Source organism: Nymphalis io, chromosome 18, assembly GCF_905147045.1.
Source record: "Nymphalis io chromosome 18, ilAglIoxx1.1, whole genome shotgun sequence".
Taxonomy (NCBI): domain Eukaryota; kingdom Metazoa; phylum Arthropoda; class Insecta; order Lepidoptera; family Nymphalidae; genus Nymphalis; species Nymphalis io.
This window is the reverse complement of record NC_065905.1, coordinates 11,063,687-11,080,921: the sequence shown is the minus strand read 5'-3', so window position 1 is coordinate 11,080,921 and position 17,235 is coordinate 11,063,687. Positions and strand designations below refer to the sequence as shown.

The following is a 17,235-nucleotide window of genomic DNA, read 5'->3' as shown; positions in this document are numbered from 1 at the left end:
TATCCACTTGTCCACTCTAAGCTATAAAACGCTAAATCATTATTAGGATACGTAAATTTAATTTGTATATTTAAGTACGCGGTTTACAAGCAATTCTGAATTGTTTTTTAACATGTTTTTTAAATGTACCGCCGCTTCGGAATGCAGACTATCGAGAAGAATCGGCAAGAGACTCAGCTTATTACTAAGAGCTGAACATGACCTAGGGGGCTAGATAAATTGTAGGAGCTATTTCATACTTCGCTTTCGGGGAAAGACAATGATAAAGTGTCGCTTAAAAATCACTTTCCAACTGTTAGTTGTTGATCACGTCATTCTAGGTCCGTTCAGCTCTTGTCATAGCTTGTCGTTCCGACACCAAGCGGTACATTTACGCTTAATTGGAGGGGTAACTTGTAATCGGTCCGACCAGGGGGCTTGAATCTCTCAGACTCGGACTTGGGATCTGTGGCCTTACATCTAGCCACTGGACCAACGAGACAGTCACTATAATATTTTTGATCATATCATAGATCCAGGGTTTAAAAATGGGTGGTGATTACTAATGGTGCTTACACTTTTATTATACTTATAATATTTTATGGTTATAGGTTATGGTTTAAAAAAAACGATGGTTTGTTTATTTAGAAGCTAAAGTCTGTGATAAATAAATATTTAATTAAATAACAACTCCATATGTTTTCGAAGACCGTTTCGTTTCTAGATATTTTCAAAAATTAATTAATTCTTAAGACTGCTCTAAAAAATCTGGATTGAAACTCTCTTCTATTTTTATATAAGAAACAGGCTCAGTTTTCGCTGTATCTTGATTTTCTACCGAATTCGATGATTGGTCACATATTGGAGAGTTGCAGTTGTTTGAAGACGATGGTGATCCTGTATTAGGTATTATTGACAATCTAGCTGCAGATAAAGTATTCTGTATGTTTCTTTGTATTTCTATTGCAATGGATAAGGGTAGATTTCGTAATTGTGCTGCAACGCTTAGAGCAAAAAAATAAAATTCGTCTTGCGTTTGCGATGTTAATAGTTGTGTTGTATTTAATTCATTAGATATTCTTTCTAAGCGCTGTAAAGTTTTTGAAAGGGTATCGTCCTCGTGTGGTTTTTTTTTACGAACACTTCCCTTTGTACATAGATTATCATGTTTTAAACTTTTATGAGTTAAAGGTGAATGGGATAACTTCCGTTGTGGTGTTTCTCCACTTGTGCTTCGTGTGCTGTAGTCGTTACGTGTTGATGATGAACTATTCAGTGTTGAATGAGGGACCAACAGCTTTTGTTGTATTGTTTTTCTATTCGTTTCTTTCGTTGCAAGATCGGATTGATGTCCTGATGATACTTGTGGTACCTGTAAAATAATTGTTTTAAATAATAAAACGCCTTTTTTGAGATTCCTTTAGGAAGCGAGGAGATTTAAATTAAATTTAATTAATGGATTGACAGATGACTAGAAACCAATAGAAATATGTGTCAATGGCTATATTTCGTTAGCGTCTATAGATACTATACTACATCTTACTGAAAAAAAATATTGAAAACATAATTCAATAAAGTAAGAAATAAATGATAAAAATTTCAATAGAATAAAAAGTCAGAATCAAGTCCTTAATAACAAAAACGTCAAGTCAAGACAATCAACAATTCTGGAGCAACGCTATTGAAATTCTTAAAACTTTGATAACTTATCCGTACAAAACAGACTATTACCACCAACTTTTGTCCTGCCTCACCCTTCGTGCCTCTGAAATTCGTCCCGCTGTTTTATTAAAAACATTACTTTTTTATTTAAAAAATAAAAATATCTTTTACGAGTTGTCGTCAAAATGGTTGTTAAGGTTAACATCAGCGCAAAATAATACTAATCTAACCCGTACAATATTATAAGATTTAAAAAAATATATGTTTGAATGGTTAAATACAAAAAGATATAGAGATGGAACTAATCGAATACTATTATTCATAAAAGGTAAACAATATTTTGTATGTATAATACATAGATATATACAAACGCACACAGATGCACTTCATCTTTAATTTCAATCATGTTATCTACAATTATATTAATTTGTAATTTTATTTTGTATGTCAGTTGATTTTATATAACATACTATGTTATGGAAGAGCAAGTCCCTCTGATATCTGATATATACGAGTATAGTATTTGCTCACTAGAGGCTCCCAATCTTTAATATACTACGAGTACTTTGGAAAATAATAAATCTATTATTATATTTTAAAGTAGAGTAATAGTAAATCGGATAAAATAAACTTGTTTTTTTATGATAAAATTTGTAAATAATTTTAGTATAAAATATTTATCTGATACGAGAAAAATTGTAAAAATAACTTGTTCGTGATGAGGAGTTAATAAATCGCACTGCGCAACGAGACGTCGTGCTGAACGGACGTGTGACACTTTTCCCTGCAAACATAGGGGGTGTGAAGTTTCCGCGTGGCATATTTATCGGTATCGCCGTAGCGACGTATGCATCTCTTTCTTCTCGTTGTATTTTTGCATAAATATCTTATATTTTCAAATAACTACACGGAAATAAGTAAAGTTTTTATGAGAGTCAAATGCCCTTTAAGAAACAAAAACACGTTAGCAAACGTGTTGTAAAACGGCTAACCTGACAAAGGCACTCTTAAAGGTATCTAATACAACCTGTACCTGCGGTTTCACCCGCGTATAACTTAAATAAATCATTAAGAACAGCCTTATAGTAATTCAGTATATATACAACATTATTAGTTCTATTTTCGTAGGGTATGTATATATGAATTGGTTATTGCAGCACCCAAATATATAACAGGGCAAAACACATTTGGCCATGAGAAAAACAGCATTCCCTGAAATCTATTCCGACATACTGCCTATCTAATTGTCTGTCCCCGTGCTTTATTTAATGTGATTGCAAACGATACCTTTACAGGCAATTGTATCCTTTTAAAACCAAAGGGTTATTCTGAATTTAATTTTTATTGACTAACCATTAAAATACCGACTTACAATATGTATAAATTTAACAAAACAATGACAAAAAATCTATACGGCGACGAAACGAAATATATACCTAACCTATAAACTTTTAACTTACAAAGTTATTTACAAACTGAAAACAAATACTTAAGTATTCAAACAACCTACTCAACTACCTATTATAAATATGTCTCGATATCTTTTATAAGAATTAATGCCACGTTTATATAAAAGACTTCGCAAATAATGCATTATTTTAGAACAAATTTGATTACCATACAAAAGATTATAGTGAGTCAACCTTAAAAGATAGATATATGCTATCCCGGACTTTTCTTAGAACTTTTTAAGAGGAAAAATTCCGTCATACATGTTTGTTGCGTAACTTTATCGCAGCGCACGCAACGGAAGCTCTCAAAAGGAATTTTCCTTGTTTTTATAACATTTTTCATTGATGCTCCGCTCCTGTTAGTCGAAGCGTGATGTTATATAGCCTATAGCCTTCCTCGATAAAAGGGCTATCCAACACTAAAAGAATTTTTCAATTCGAACCAGTAGTTCCTGAGATTAACGCGTTCAACCAAACAAATTCTCAGCTTTATATTTTATTTTAATAATATCTGTAATATAATAAAATTTTAATTCAATAAATATTCACCAGATAATTTTGTGACAGTCACAGTAAATTTTAAAGCAGCAATGTAAATAACATGGCACAAGTCGCTCGCGCCATTGACACAAAACTTACGTCTCAAACTGAACACTGAGCAGGCCCGGTCTCTACTGACCGCAGACCTGACATGACTCGGTGGCCACGTCAATAATATGTTACGCCACACCGCCTCAGACAATGACAGTGTGCCATTCAATCGTGAAGCTAAGCCGAAAAGCATTCCGAAAGACTCCGGTAGAGGGTTTAAGCATAGCCCTGTGAGCTCATTTGGAGTCAGTCATCACTCCACAGTAATTTAGTACTACCCACATCGTAAACCGAATCTCTGTCCGGTTGTGTACAAAGTGTTATATCTAGTAAGGAATAAATATTGATAATAAAGAATAAGTGAAAGAAGTGTTATTTATAATAAATAATATAATCAAACACTATACCGTCGTGCCTTTTCATTTATACCCGCTGCTTCAAATGCTTGTACTGACTATAATACATATTGCTTTTTATTTAGTAAATTAAGATCAAATCTTTGTAAACAGTAAGTACATATAAACAGCTCCTGTAAAAGATATTTTGATAATATTCCCTAATAGTATTGTATGCGCGCAACTCAAACGAGGCAAACCATACTTAGAGAGAAGTGAAAGAACAGAATCCGATGAATTCACACGGCACACCGACCGCAAGCGACTTTACAGACACAAGAGTGCATGGCTATTCCTGCGAATCTTTATGCAAATACATTGTGAAGGTTTTTCGAGTGTTAGAATAATAAAAAAGACAATATTTGATTTCAAATTTGTATATTTTAAATACAATTTGAGATGAATTCGTTCCCAAGCTCATACTCTATCAAAGGAATCTACTACATCAATAATAGTGGCAACACAAAAATGTTTAATAATATTATATATTATTAATGCCTCGTTGGTCTAGTGGCTTGATATAAGGCCGCAGACCCGGAGGTCCTGGGTTCAATTCCCAGGTCGGGCCAATAAAAAGTTATTGGGTTTTTCTGTCAGAAAATTCTCAGTAGCAGCCCGGAGTGTGGAAGTTGGAAGTGTGTACAGTCCCATGCCTCGGAAAGCACGTAAAGCCGTTGGTCCTGCGCCTGAACTTTTTCCGGTCGTGTCGGATTGCCGTCCCATCGGATTATGAGAGTTAGGGAATAGAGAGTGCACCTGTGTTTGCGCACACACTTGTGCACTATAATATCTCCTGCGTAGTTGGCTAATCTCTCTTGAGATTGGCCGCCGTGGCCGAAATCGGTCTGGAGGACATTATTATTATTATTATTATATTATTAATAGTTATAATATTGATACAATGAAATCATAACGAATATGTTCTAGAAAAACAATAAATAAACAATATTTGCTTTTTGTAAAGCGATTTGGTAATTTTATCACAAAATTATAATCAATCATAAATATAAGGATAATACTGTTCGGATTGATACAGTAGTAAGTCGATAAAAAATACCTAATAGATGTCTTATTTGATACTTACTATTTCATTGCTTATAGTCTCGCGATATTCCGCGGAGTCTCTAAGAAAGGAATGTATTTCGTCGAACCACGACAAACTCGGCTTATAAACTAAACCAGAACGTTCAAAATATTTCACTTTTTTTAGTTCGGTATGATAAATTGATCTTAAGTTTTTAATTTTTGTTTTAACACTTTTCAAGTTCAAATTATTGTCATGCAACGATTCCAATAAACTTTGGTATGCGTTTTCCCTTAAGATTTTATTTTTATAAAATGGCGACCGTACATTCCATAAGCACTCCTGGTTGCGATATTGAAATATAAAATTTAAAGTTTTTTCATCGCCCCATCGAGCCATCGTTGTGTCAAACCCACGTTAAATAAGCATGCTCGCAAATAAAATAACTCGCTCAGACTAATTTGACTTGCTTCATGCTTGCTTTTGAGGCTTGAGCAATCCCTTCCCCTCCACCCGCGCCTCATGCCGTGTGCTAGCCGCTAGGTAGCACACAGTGTAGCCAAATATCGAATTTTCCCCTGAATTAGCGGTACTAAAATAATTACGAGATTATTATAGGGACAAAAATGGTAATTATTTTTGAAGGTTTTACTGCACTGCATAATTTTTTAAAGGACATATTTAAAATATTATACTATAATTTTAAAATATTTAACTATAGGACTTTTGGTGATTTCGCTTATAACAAAACATTTATAAAAACTATTAGAAATCGTCCAACTACTTCACTATAAGTATAAATAAGTTCAAATGTTTACAAATTATTCGAGTTAACAATAAATTTGTTAAATCTTGCATCGTAATATTCTAAGATCCGAAATAGAGTTTATCTTCATCCATTTGCTTACCGGATAAAAATATTTTTTTCTTAAATTTTACAATTAAATAAACATGTCACAATTAGGTTGCCTAATAAAACATGCTCATGACTATCTTCAAATAAGTATTCTTTTCTTATTTATTTTTTTAATTCTTCATCCACGTACTTACCACACGAGTCTTACATCAATCGAAAATATAACATATAAGGAATATGCTACACTTAGGTTGCCTACCTTTTTGAAAATTGAAAAACTTTTGTAAATATGATAAATTTAAATATATATTATACACTTACATTTTCATTAGCTACGAAATTATTAAAATCGTCATTATAAATTTTCTTCAAGATGGTCACCTTTTGTAACACGGTGAATGATAACCCACAACATTACGCGCGATTGTTAATGTCATGTCATTATATTTAAAATTTCTTCCTTTACGAAAGGCTAATTTTAACAAACAATTCTTAAAAGTATTCTCGTTAAAATCGATGACTCCATCACTTGAATCGCACAAAAAACACCGTTTAGCCATTTTTGGTATAAATTCATAATCGAGTAAATGTCACAACGCAGACCACGTGCATCGAAAAATTAAACAAGATGCTGTACCTCACGCGCAGCTAGTAGTTACGCTTGTCGCATGATGCCCAGCTGCTGTGTTGCATTCTCGTCTATCGCATTGAAAAGAACTGTCTCTGTCACACATTAGTACTTAGTCTAATTTATAATTTCAAACCGTGGCAACTGTTGTTCATGATCACTTTTTCTGAAGCAACCTTACACTATTATATTCGTGTATAATTTATCTTTATTTTGATATAAAAATCAATCGGTAAACAGATGGGTACAAATTGCGTATAGCAACTCACCTGTTTATACGTGGTAACTTGGTAGGAGGGAACGGAAAAAGGTAGGCAACCTAAGTGTAGCATATACCTTATATTTTATATTTCCGATTGGTGTAAGACTCGTGTAGTAAGCACGTAAATGAATTTTAAAAAAATAAGAAAAGAACAAATTTATTAATTGAATATAGTAATAAGCATATTTAATTAGGCAACCTAATCATTATCTGTTTATTTAATTGTAAATTAAGGAAAAAAAAATTTTTATCCGTTAAGCAGATGGGTGAAGGTCAACTCTTGTTCAGTTCTTGTACTATAAGAATACCATTGGCGTTGTTAAGGCAACCTAATCATTATCTGTTTATTTAATTGTAAATTAAGGAAAAAAAAAATTTTATCCGTTAAGCAGATGGGTGAAGGTCAACTCTTGTTCAGTTCTTGTACTATAAGAATACCATTGGCGTTGTTAACAATACAATTTACTTTTTATACTATCAGTAGAACTAACTCATATAGTACTATGTATAAGCCTGTTATTTTCAATTGAAAATTAAAACGGCATTAATGTTTTGACAACATAAAAAAATCAAGTATGGCATAGGCAACACTGAAGACAAATAATAATATAAAATAATAGACCACCTGCGTCATGGACATGTAATGTCCATGACGCAGGATTATTATAGTAGCGTGCTTCCTTTTTACAAGCATACTCTTTTTTTGCGAATTCTCTTTTCTTCATCATCTAAGTACTGTCTGACATAAATTAGCGTACCTTAGTACGTGTAATCTAAAATATCAATTTATTACACGAAACGTGAAAACAATAAACAAATATAATATCGACACCTATTTACAATCAATTGAACTACTTCGGCAATTTATCATGTATGAAAACAACGTTTCACAATTAACTTTAGTTTTTTCTACTCTCCACTAGATGGCAATGCACTGAATAATTTGTTAAATATATTTATTTTTATATACAATATTATATACATTAAATATATTTTCCAATTTAGGTATTATTTTTGTTATGAACGAATTGTCTTAACAAAAATAATTCAGGATTTTAGATTTCATAAAAATTATTCTGAACGCAGCAAGTCAAATTTATAGCTATGGTACAAAAAAGAAAATACTTCCTACTACTGAAACTTGGTCAACGATGCCTACCTTTTACATTATGTTGGGTTAAAGAGCTGCTTTACTTTACGTTCGCGGCGGTCTATCGCGTCGTTGAGCTTAGTTTATTCGATGCGTGTCAATACCGAGAACGTTTTGACTACGCCTTCGGAACGCGATTTACGACATCTGTCAAAGTAAACTAGTGATCTTAATAGTTGAATTTCCAGATTTTAGTGTAAACTTCTGTAGTGCGGTTTGTGACGAATGATTTAATTTATGATGCTAGTGGGTACTTCTATTTAGTTTTTCATGTGATGTTTAACGAACATTGTGTATAATGACAGGAATTTGTAGTGTTATTATGTTTTGTGAATAAGTGGCTGCTGTGCCTGGTATTCGACTGGGTACATTCGTTTGTGGATTAAAAATAAGTACAAGTAAGTAAATATTTACATTAGTCTTTAGTCGTGTTAAAAATGATTATAGTTTTCATTTTGTTTACTACTTCTCTAGTCATCTTATCAGCATTTATAGCGATGTTTCTAATGTATATTTTTCGTAGGGACCGTGCTCGATGTTGACATAAAATTCTTAAGTAATTAGTACAAATAACACGTTACATTTATTTTTTTGTAATTGTGGTTAGTTTATTTATTTAGTTAATCTGTTAATACAGTTAAATGTAATTAAGTCTAAAATGAGTTATTTTTTTTATATATATATTTGTATTTTAAATATTTATATTTTTTAAATAGATGTGTATGTCAAATTCAACTTTTAATATATATATTTTTTCAAAATACAATACAACATTAAGTATAACATTTTTAAGTTTTTCTATTGATTTGTATTAAATAATTTCTAATTCTAATTTGACTATATATAATATTAAGAAATCTATTTCACATACCAATACCAATAAATACTGTCAAGTACATTCTTACTTTTTTATATGTAGGTATTGAAATATTTTTTTCCCCTCAAGGGTTGATGAGGCCTGTATAATTAAACATAAAACATAGATTTAAAATTTTAATAATTGTTGTTAAGTTATCAAGGTCTAAAATCAAAATCAAATCAAAAATTTATTGTTGCTTCTAGACTATTTACCTCTTTATGTACTTTATTATACAAATGTAGTTTATAACCAGTTGATAGGAATGTACTTTATAGATATAATTTGTTTTTGTTTGTATGTGTTTCATTATTTTACTATCATACAAGGTGAATGTTTGCTTTTGTGCTGATTGAATATTTTTTAAACTCATATGGTATTTTTTTCCAATTTAATTTATTTATTTTATAACATTTATTCCTAACATCAGAATACAAATCAACTGACATTTATAAAGTATATATTTAAATTTGGATTGCAATAACTTAGGATACAATAATAAAAAAACATACATTATATTCTTGTTTATATATTTTTAAACTGTTCATTGTATTGAAACTTACATTTGTTGTTGACTCTTGCATAAAGGTTTGTGGCAATAATGTACATGATTATAAATAAGTCTTAATACATAATTATTTATAAGAAATGATAAACCCCTTGCAACACATGCCAGGCATTAGATATTAATATGTAAAAATATTATTTTTCGACAGTGGCTTCGAAATAGGGTCAGTGTGAAGTACCATATGTTCTTTTCTGTACCTCTGCCAATGTGTATGTTAAATTTCATAATGATCGATTGAATAGTTTTTCGATTGAAGTGTTACAAACAAACTTACTTTCTCATGTATATATTACTAGCGTTTTGCTCATGGTTTTCAATATGGGGACAAAATAGTAGCCTATATTACTCGCTGATAACGTAACTTTCCATTGGTGAAAGAATTTTTAAAATTGGTTTACTGGTTTAGCCGTGAAAGTGTAACAAGCAAACAAACTCACATTCACGTTTATAATATTAGTTAGGATAAATCAGTATACATTAGTGCTAGTGATACCAAATGTATCTCAATATAATATCTTCTTAAACATTGTATAATAATAACAATATTTTCCATTGGTAATTTTTTCCTATGATTTTGATTTTATTTTTCTGCGATAAAAATTAACACTTAACAGTAAGTCAGTCATGTAAACATAACATTCATTAAAGTGTTTACAAAAGTGATTGTCTTTATTATGAAGCTTATCCCTTCATACCATATTTTCTTTAGATAAACCAATAAGTACACTTGATAACATCCTTTTGGCTTGTAGTGTTTATTGTTACTTTATGTATTTAGATAGTACTACTGCTTAGATTCGTAATATACCTACGTCTTAAGAAGCCGAGATGGCCTAGTGGTAAGAACGCGTGAATCTTAACCGATGATCGTGGGTTCAAACCCGGGCAAGCACCACTGAATTTTCATGTGCTTAATTTGTGTTTATAATTCATCTCGTGCTTAACGGTGAAGGAAAACATCGTGAGGAGACCTGCATGTGTCTAATTTCATTGAAATTCTGCCACATGTGTATTCTACCAACCCGCATTGGAGCAGCGTGGTGGAATAAGCTCCAAACCTTCTCCTCAAAAGGGAGAGGAGGCCTTAGCCCAGCAGTGGGACATTAACAGGCTGTTACTGTACTGTACTATGTCTTACATAAAACAAATTGTACCATATATTCAAATATGTAATAAAAAAGGCAAATGTAAAATTTGCTAAATAGTTTAAAAATTTCTGTCACGAAATTTGAAAAATGTGTATTATAACATATTAAAAAAACATGTTGATTTCAAAAAAACATTTCGGTTCTGTTCTTATAATGGAGCCTTGTATTTATCAAAGTCACAAGTTAATTCGATTTAGAGTATAAAACTGTTGAAGTAATCAATTATAAATTAAAGTTCGATTATTCAAATCATATTGGAAATAAAAATGATTGGATAATAATATTATTAATAATAATGATTCAGTGACGCCTAATCTCGTTATGGTAACTTTTTTTTTCTGGCGTGTATCTATGCTATTGGTAAATTATAGAATGTTACAACCATGACCACTTAATTAGAATGCCTTAATCCTTTTAATATATTAATTTGGCGTCTACTTTACGACTTTCGGTTTTCTATAGTCTGTACGTAGTCTCGCGGGTTGAGGCGCGCGGCGTCCGAATCGATATTACGTTCGGGCCTCGGGCCTCGGGCGGGCTCCGTCAGCTGTGATCCTCTTACTACGTTAAGTTATAAGTAAACTAAGAATTACCCAATTTACTCATAAGCTTAAAATATAATTAGCATAAAATCGCTTCTAAACATTTAGGAATTGCTTAATATGTCGGTTTTGTTGTAAAAGTATTTTTTTTTTTCTTCGACGCACCATGTTTCTGCAATAATTAGGTGTAGAACATTCAGCCAATTACAGGAAGAGCGAAGAGTAATTACTAAATTATTAAATAATCAAAGTTTAAGTTTTGTTGCAGCTAGCTATATAACGCAAGTTTTTTACTTTCTGATACGTAATATATAAACTGTTTATTTCATTCCATCATCCCCAACATATATAAATATATTATATATACACATTATTGTAAATAAATACTACACGTTACAAGTCATCATACTTAACCATAGCACGATACAAATCGTACATCATCTGTTGACAAGAAGTAATAAAATTATGGTGTACGATAACTATCGTAAGATTCCTTATTTCTTAAAATTATGAGGATCATGAACAATAAATTGATTAAGTAACTTTTTATATACAGGTAAACGATTTGCTTCCGCGTTTCTAATACGCACTGCTAAGGTCTAGAATACCCTCCCGACCTCCGTTTTCAACACCACCTACAATATGGCTACCTTCAAATCAAAAGTTAACAGGCACCTTCTTGGCAAGCGCTCTCCACCTTAGACTGTATCAACACTTTTATATTTAAGAAAATAAAAACGTAATTACTTTTTTTGATTAAGTAACATCATATTACTTGTACTACTTTATAGGTAAGAGGAAGACAGATAAATAAATAGAACCGAATAGACTGTGAGTATTGAGTGAAACATTTGCGAGGAAATATTTCACTAACTGGAAGTAACTGTAACTGAGGATATGATTAGTAAAAGAGGGATGAATAGAAAAAAAAACTGCGTCGACCCCAAACAAATGGAGTAAGGGGAAGGCGAATCAATCATGATTCACTCTTATTCATCTGATGATGATTTATAGACAATAGGAGTTAATCTCACAATATTTTCGACATCATATTACGAAACCGTCTGCTTGAACGCGAAATACAATATGTAAAGGGTTTAGGAATAAACATTATTGAAAATCTGTATGAAAAAAGTATTATTTTTTGATGGTATGTATTACTTTTGGCAGAAACAGTATTTTTTTTAATTGGGTATAAGTCGAATACTGTCGATACTTGAAAAATTATATATATATATAATTTTACGAAACGAAATTATCTATTTTAACGAAAAAACGTAAATTATCTATTTTATTTACTTTGTATATATAAAATTATTTGTTTTTAATATATTTCTTGTACCGATAAAAATGTTAATGTTAATTAAAACTTGCACGTACGATATCGTGTCATGTTATTTAAAATAATATTATTCTTAAAATATAAAATGTTTTATAACGCCGGAGACAAAATGTGGGTGTGGTAGTTTAATTAGAGCCAGCATAGAATATTTTATAAACAACCCTTATCTAGATATATGAAGAATTCCCCAAGAAATAGTCAAACAAAAAGTCTAAAGGTTTTTTTTTTAATTTCATCAGTTGAAAATGACTCATCACTCTTTTGCGTATATTTTTTATCTATATCTGTCCACAATAAATTTTAATGATATATAAATTTTTAACGGCTGATTATGTCACGGTCTTTGTGCACTTTCTAACAATGTTCTTGAGATTGGTATGAAATATTAACGTGCAATGCATTCATTCCGACCCCTTTTGCCTAAGGCTGTATAAATTTCCGCTCCTACATGTTTCTATTAGGAGATTGCAATTTGGGACGCCATCTTAACATGTGACTTGAATTTAAAGATATTGAGTTATTATAAACCTGATTTTAGCTTATTATTATTTTGTACAATTAATTATTTATTTTTAATCCCTCGACTTGTTAATTTTCGATTACACCTCACTTTTTAAAAAGTTAATTTTTATTTGACGTAGATTCATTATATTTATTTATTATCTATGGCTTTAGTTTAACATAATAACGAAGAATATAACAAAATTTAAAGTAACACTAAATTAATGCATATAAAATAATATTACTTATCTAAAATGTTTTTTTTTTTAAATAAATTTTCTTCCTTTATTCTTCATTCTTAGTTCAAATTTATGTGCAGCGTTTGTGTGCGAAGTTTCTGACAACTGAAAACGGTTGATATTATTATTATTTCGCCTGATAATAAAAATTTAACTGCGGCCTTAATTTATATAACAAACGGTTTTAACCCTTTCATTACTAACTAAAGTCTAAAGCTACAACACGTGCCCCGCACTTGCACACCAAATTGACGTCATACATGCGCAATGCAGCATTTCGTTCAATGTGGACACATCTTTATAAATCCTTTATTTGTAAAACGTTTCCGGTTTTGTTTAGCGGGTGATTAGTTAAATAATGATTTATCTCTTTCTGTCGTCATTGATTGGACATTCGAAAGAAGAAGACGCATTGTTTAACTTACCATCACGCAAAATTGCTAATAATTTATATGATTTTTTACAAGTAAATCCAGTTCAAAGTTATAAATAAAATATTGCATGTATTATATATTTTTAATAGTGTTTTGTTTGATCAAAAACGTAAGTCTTTATTTTTTTATTTATACGCGTAAATGATTATCGAGTCAATAGGGTTACCCATTAAACCGTCAGTGGTAAACCCTTCCAATTGAATCATTCGAATAGTTATTCTGTAATATAAAATGAGGCTTTTGTTTTAGAGTGTCAAAATAATGAATAAATATTTTTGTAAAAGCGTATCTTCAATGAGAAACGGGCGAAGTCGCGACACGTAGTGCTTTTAATCCATAGACTTACTTTTACAGCTTTCTAGCTGTAATATAATATTATATAGGTATAATACGTCTGGAAGTAAATACACAATCAAACTAGAGCACTGCAGATAGATGTACAGGAAATCAGATAGTGTTTTCGTGTACTAGCGATAGAACCGGGCTCCGCTTGAGTGTTTTATAATGTTTAGTTCGTGTTATGTTATTAGAAAATTAATCTAAATCTTTAATTAATACCTTTTATTATACATTTTTATTATTTCCGTTGTGAACGATATCTTAAATATGTGGACGAAGTAAAAAATATTGTTATCCCCTTTTTTTGTCTGAATATCTAAAGGATGTTGATTTTTTTAGTACATTCTAATGTGCTTAGAAATTCTTATAACATAATCAGTATTATCATGATTACATAACATGGTATCCAACTCCTCAAAGTCAATATCCTTCATTGGGCAAAGTATTCGTTTCCATAATATGCCTATCAATAACTTTAAATTTCAAATTAATAAAAACATTGAAAAATAATACGACTTGATAATATACTATTTAACAAAACCCGCTAAACGTAACGTAAAAGCCTACTTTAATAATGATTTTTTGGTACTGCCAGTTTAATTACTTCATTAATTTTATTAAATTGTTCTCAAACAGTTGTTTTATATATAATTGTCACGATAAACGAGGTCGAAACGTAAGGAAAAATAAAATTAGTTACGATCTTGGTTATAACCCATTTTTATATTTACGTAGCGTTAGTTTAAAGTGTACTGAATAAATGTTTTATTTGAAACACACTCGCGCTCCACCGATTGTACGTTGATGGTACTACGCCAGAAACCTTTACGTAAGTGTCAACATCAACTGTCCGAAGTTTGAATCCAATCAGATGAGTAATGAGTGGTCGCTTTGAATACAAACGAGCCTGAGCACATAAAAAAATGCACTACCCTTAGGCGTGGTGATTCTATTCTTTTTCTATATTCTTTAAATTTTAATGGAATCAAAAGGGAAGTATAGCCTCCGACACAAAAAAAAATTACAAATTCGGTTCAAAATGACGGGAGTTCGATCAAAAAAAAATACAACCGAACTGAGGACCTCCTGCTTAATTTGAAGTCGGTTAACAAACTAGAAATATCACTCAGGTGTATTAACTATAAAAAAAATAATAACATGCGACCGGTTTCAACATTTTTCTTGCTGGAGCAGAAAAGTTATCTAACGATTATATTCACATAGATAGTTCACATTGTCTTGTGATATAATACTATTGAAAGCAAACGTTGTTTGATGTAACTTTCAATCTGATTATCGTCTCTCGATTCGTTTTTATTTACAACTTTTGACTTCGGCCGCGTCTTTAAATGGGTTTTTAATTTTAATAAAAATTATTCAGAGCAAAATTAGTAAGAATCTTTTAGTAGATATATGTACATATGTAGAATAAAGCAGTAGATATTATATAAATATATATTTGTGTTTTTGAAACATGAAAATAAAAAGCTCGCCAAACCTAGCAGATGAGGGGAAATTGTTCTAATTAGTAACAACTACGATACTTTCCCGATTCAATTCCATTTCAACTTTCACTATTCTATATGTATTCGGATCGGGACCAAACCGATATGATGTTACCATATACCGTCAAATTAAATTTAATTAATAACGTTTATGTCAATAGTAAATAATAAAATATAATAATGAGAAAACGCATAAACAGAGACTACGTTCCGATTCGATTGCGATTAAGTGATAATTTTTTAGTAGAATTGAAGTATGAAGATATTGTAACTTGATTCTACTAGAAGGATCTCTCTACAATATTAATATCTTGGATACATGATGATATATGGATATAGTATATAAAACCATCTTCAATGAAATAAATTTTGAAGCCTTTTTTTGTCTCCCGTGTCTTTACGCTTCAAGACCTTTTTTTCTCATAATGTGATTTACATTTACGACTGTCGTTAATTGGACGGACATGCAACGGAAGTCCGTTCGGGGAAAACAAACTATAGACGCCTGAAACGATCATAACTTACATTTTGTAGATCTGCCTGATTATTTGAAAAAAATATTCACAAAACTCATGTACATACTGATAAGCACCGACACAGACGAATTTGTAGTAGTACCTTACCTTAGGTACCTACAATCTACATATAGAATTTTTTTTCATAAAAACAGTTCGTTACTTTTCACTTTATAAAGCATTGTCTACAGTGCTAATATGTAAGAACTCACTTCATTACTCACCCGTGAAATGTTGACAACTGACTTATGGTGATATACTATTTTAATGCGTGTATTCTTGAAGTGTTATAATTATTACGGTCAATGTCGCACTTCACTTTCTGACATTTCACGACCGTTTTCTGCGATGACTTTCGAGTTTTTTCTTACAGAACAGAATAATATTTTTGTTTTTTTTTTTTTTTTTTATATAACAATCGAATTACTAATGTTTCACTGATATTTTTAAAAGTCGCGTTTGTTCGAATACAACTTTTAACGATTTGTTTTATACTTGATTGATATTTACTTCAGTGACATTCAATTGTTAGCACTTAGCTGGATGACATTAGGATCATTTTGGGTTAAATATATACACTATTTACTTTACTTCTGAAAACACATTCGTAGCTAGAATAATAATGTAATACGAACTTTTTTGGAAAAAATTCATCGTTCTGTCGATTTTCATTTTGTGCTGATATATAAATCTATCTTCTGAAGTGCTAATCAATGTCAGATTTACTAAACCGATTTAATACCGAACGCTCACTGGTCGCCCATTGTGATATCGGCTTCCATCGACCAATGACTAAATAACTAGTTTCAAGTCCTCGAATTAGTTAATTTTACTTTGATCACCGTTCAGAAACTGAAGGTTTGTGTTTTAGAAATTCTATTCACATAAGGAAATAATTATAAGTGTGTAATTGCCTTGCTACGTAACTATACAGTGCGTAGTACATAAGAAGGATTGTAATAACCGTGAGAGTATGATAACATATTATTACGTATCTAATCTACTTGTCTCACAGTATTATTAGAACAAAAATATTATAATCTATACGATATAGTATTTATTTATACTTTTCCAAGATTAGCATTGTTATTATAATGGATGTGTGATTCAGGAGAGCTAGTTTTTGAACGCGGCCGTCATGTTTACGATCACAATTAAATCGAGCATGTGTGGCCGTCAACCGCAGACATTGACCTTCTAGACTTTAAATAGAATCGCCAACTTTCGCATTGCGTTACCGTCGTTTGT

The 17,235-nt window shown here is 31.2% G+C and overlaps 3 protein-coding genes across 3 annotated transcripts in view; 2 read left to right on the top strand and 1 right to left on the bottom strand.

The window, feature by feature from the left end:
- The window catches only part of LOC126775352 (serine/threonine-protein phosphatase Pgam5, mitochondrial), a 68,850-nt gene that overhangs the window by 49,138 nt on the left and 2,477 nt on the right, over window positions 1-17,235 (top strand). The window lies entirely within an intron of this gene.
- On the bottom strand, window positions 710-5,518 carry LOC126775351 (uncharacterized). Its single transcript, XM_050497219.1, has 2 exons — window positions 5,163-5,518; window positions 710-1,351 (listed from the first exon to the last, which is right to left on the bottom strand). The coding sequence occupies exons 1-2, from the start codon at window positions 5,499-5,501 to the stop codon at window positions 728-730; spliced, it is 963 nt and encodes a 320-aa protein (XP_050353176.1). The 5' UTR covers window positions 5,502-5,518; the 3' UTR covers window positions 710-727.
- LOC126775334 (unconventional myosin-XVIIIa) overlaps window positions 8,073-17,235 on the top strand; it is a 240,144-nt gene continuing 230,981 nt past the window's right edge. Inside the window, exon 1 of the mRNA XM_050497182.1 lies at window positions 8,073-8,396. The gene's annotated coding sequence lies outside the window, so the exon portion shown is untranslated. The remainder of the gene's footprint in view (window positions 8,397-17,235) is intronic.

Bases quoted from the DNA above. Each gene is read 5' to 3' on its own strand.
- LOC126775351 (XM_050497219.1), bottom strand. From the start codon at position 5,501: ATGGCTCGATGGGGCGATGAAAAAACTTTAAATTTTATATTTCAATAT. The intron at 1,352-5,162 runs GTAAGTATCAAA...ATTATTTTACAG, and splicing joins AGACTATAAGCAATGAAATA to GTACCACAAGTATCATCAGG.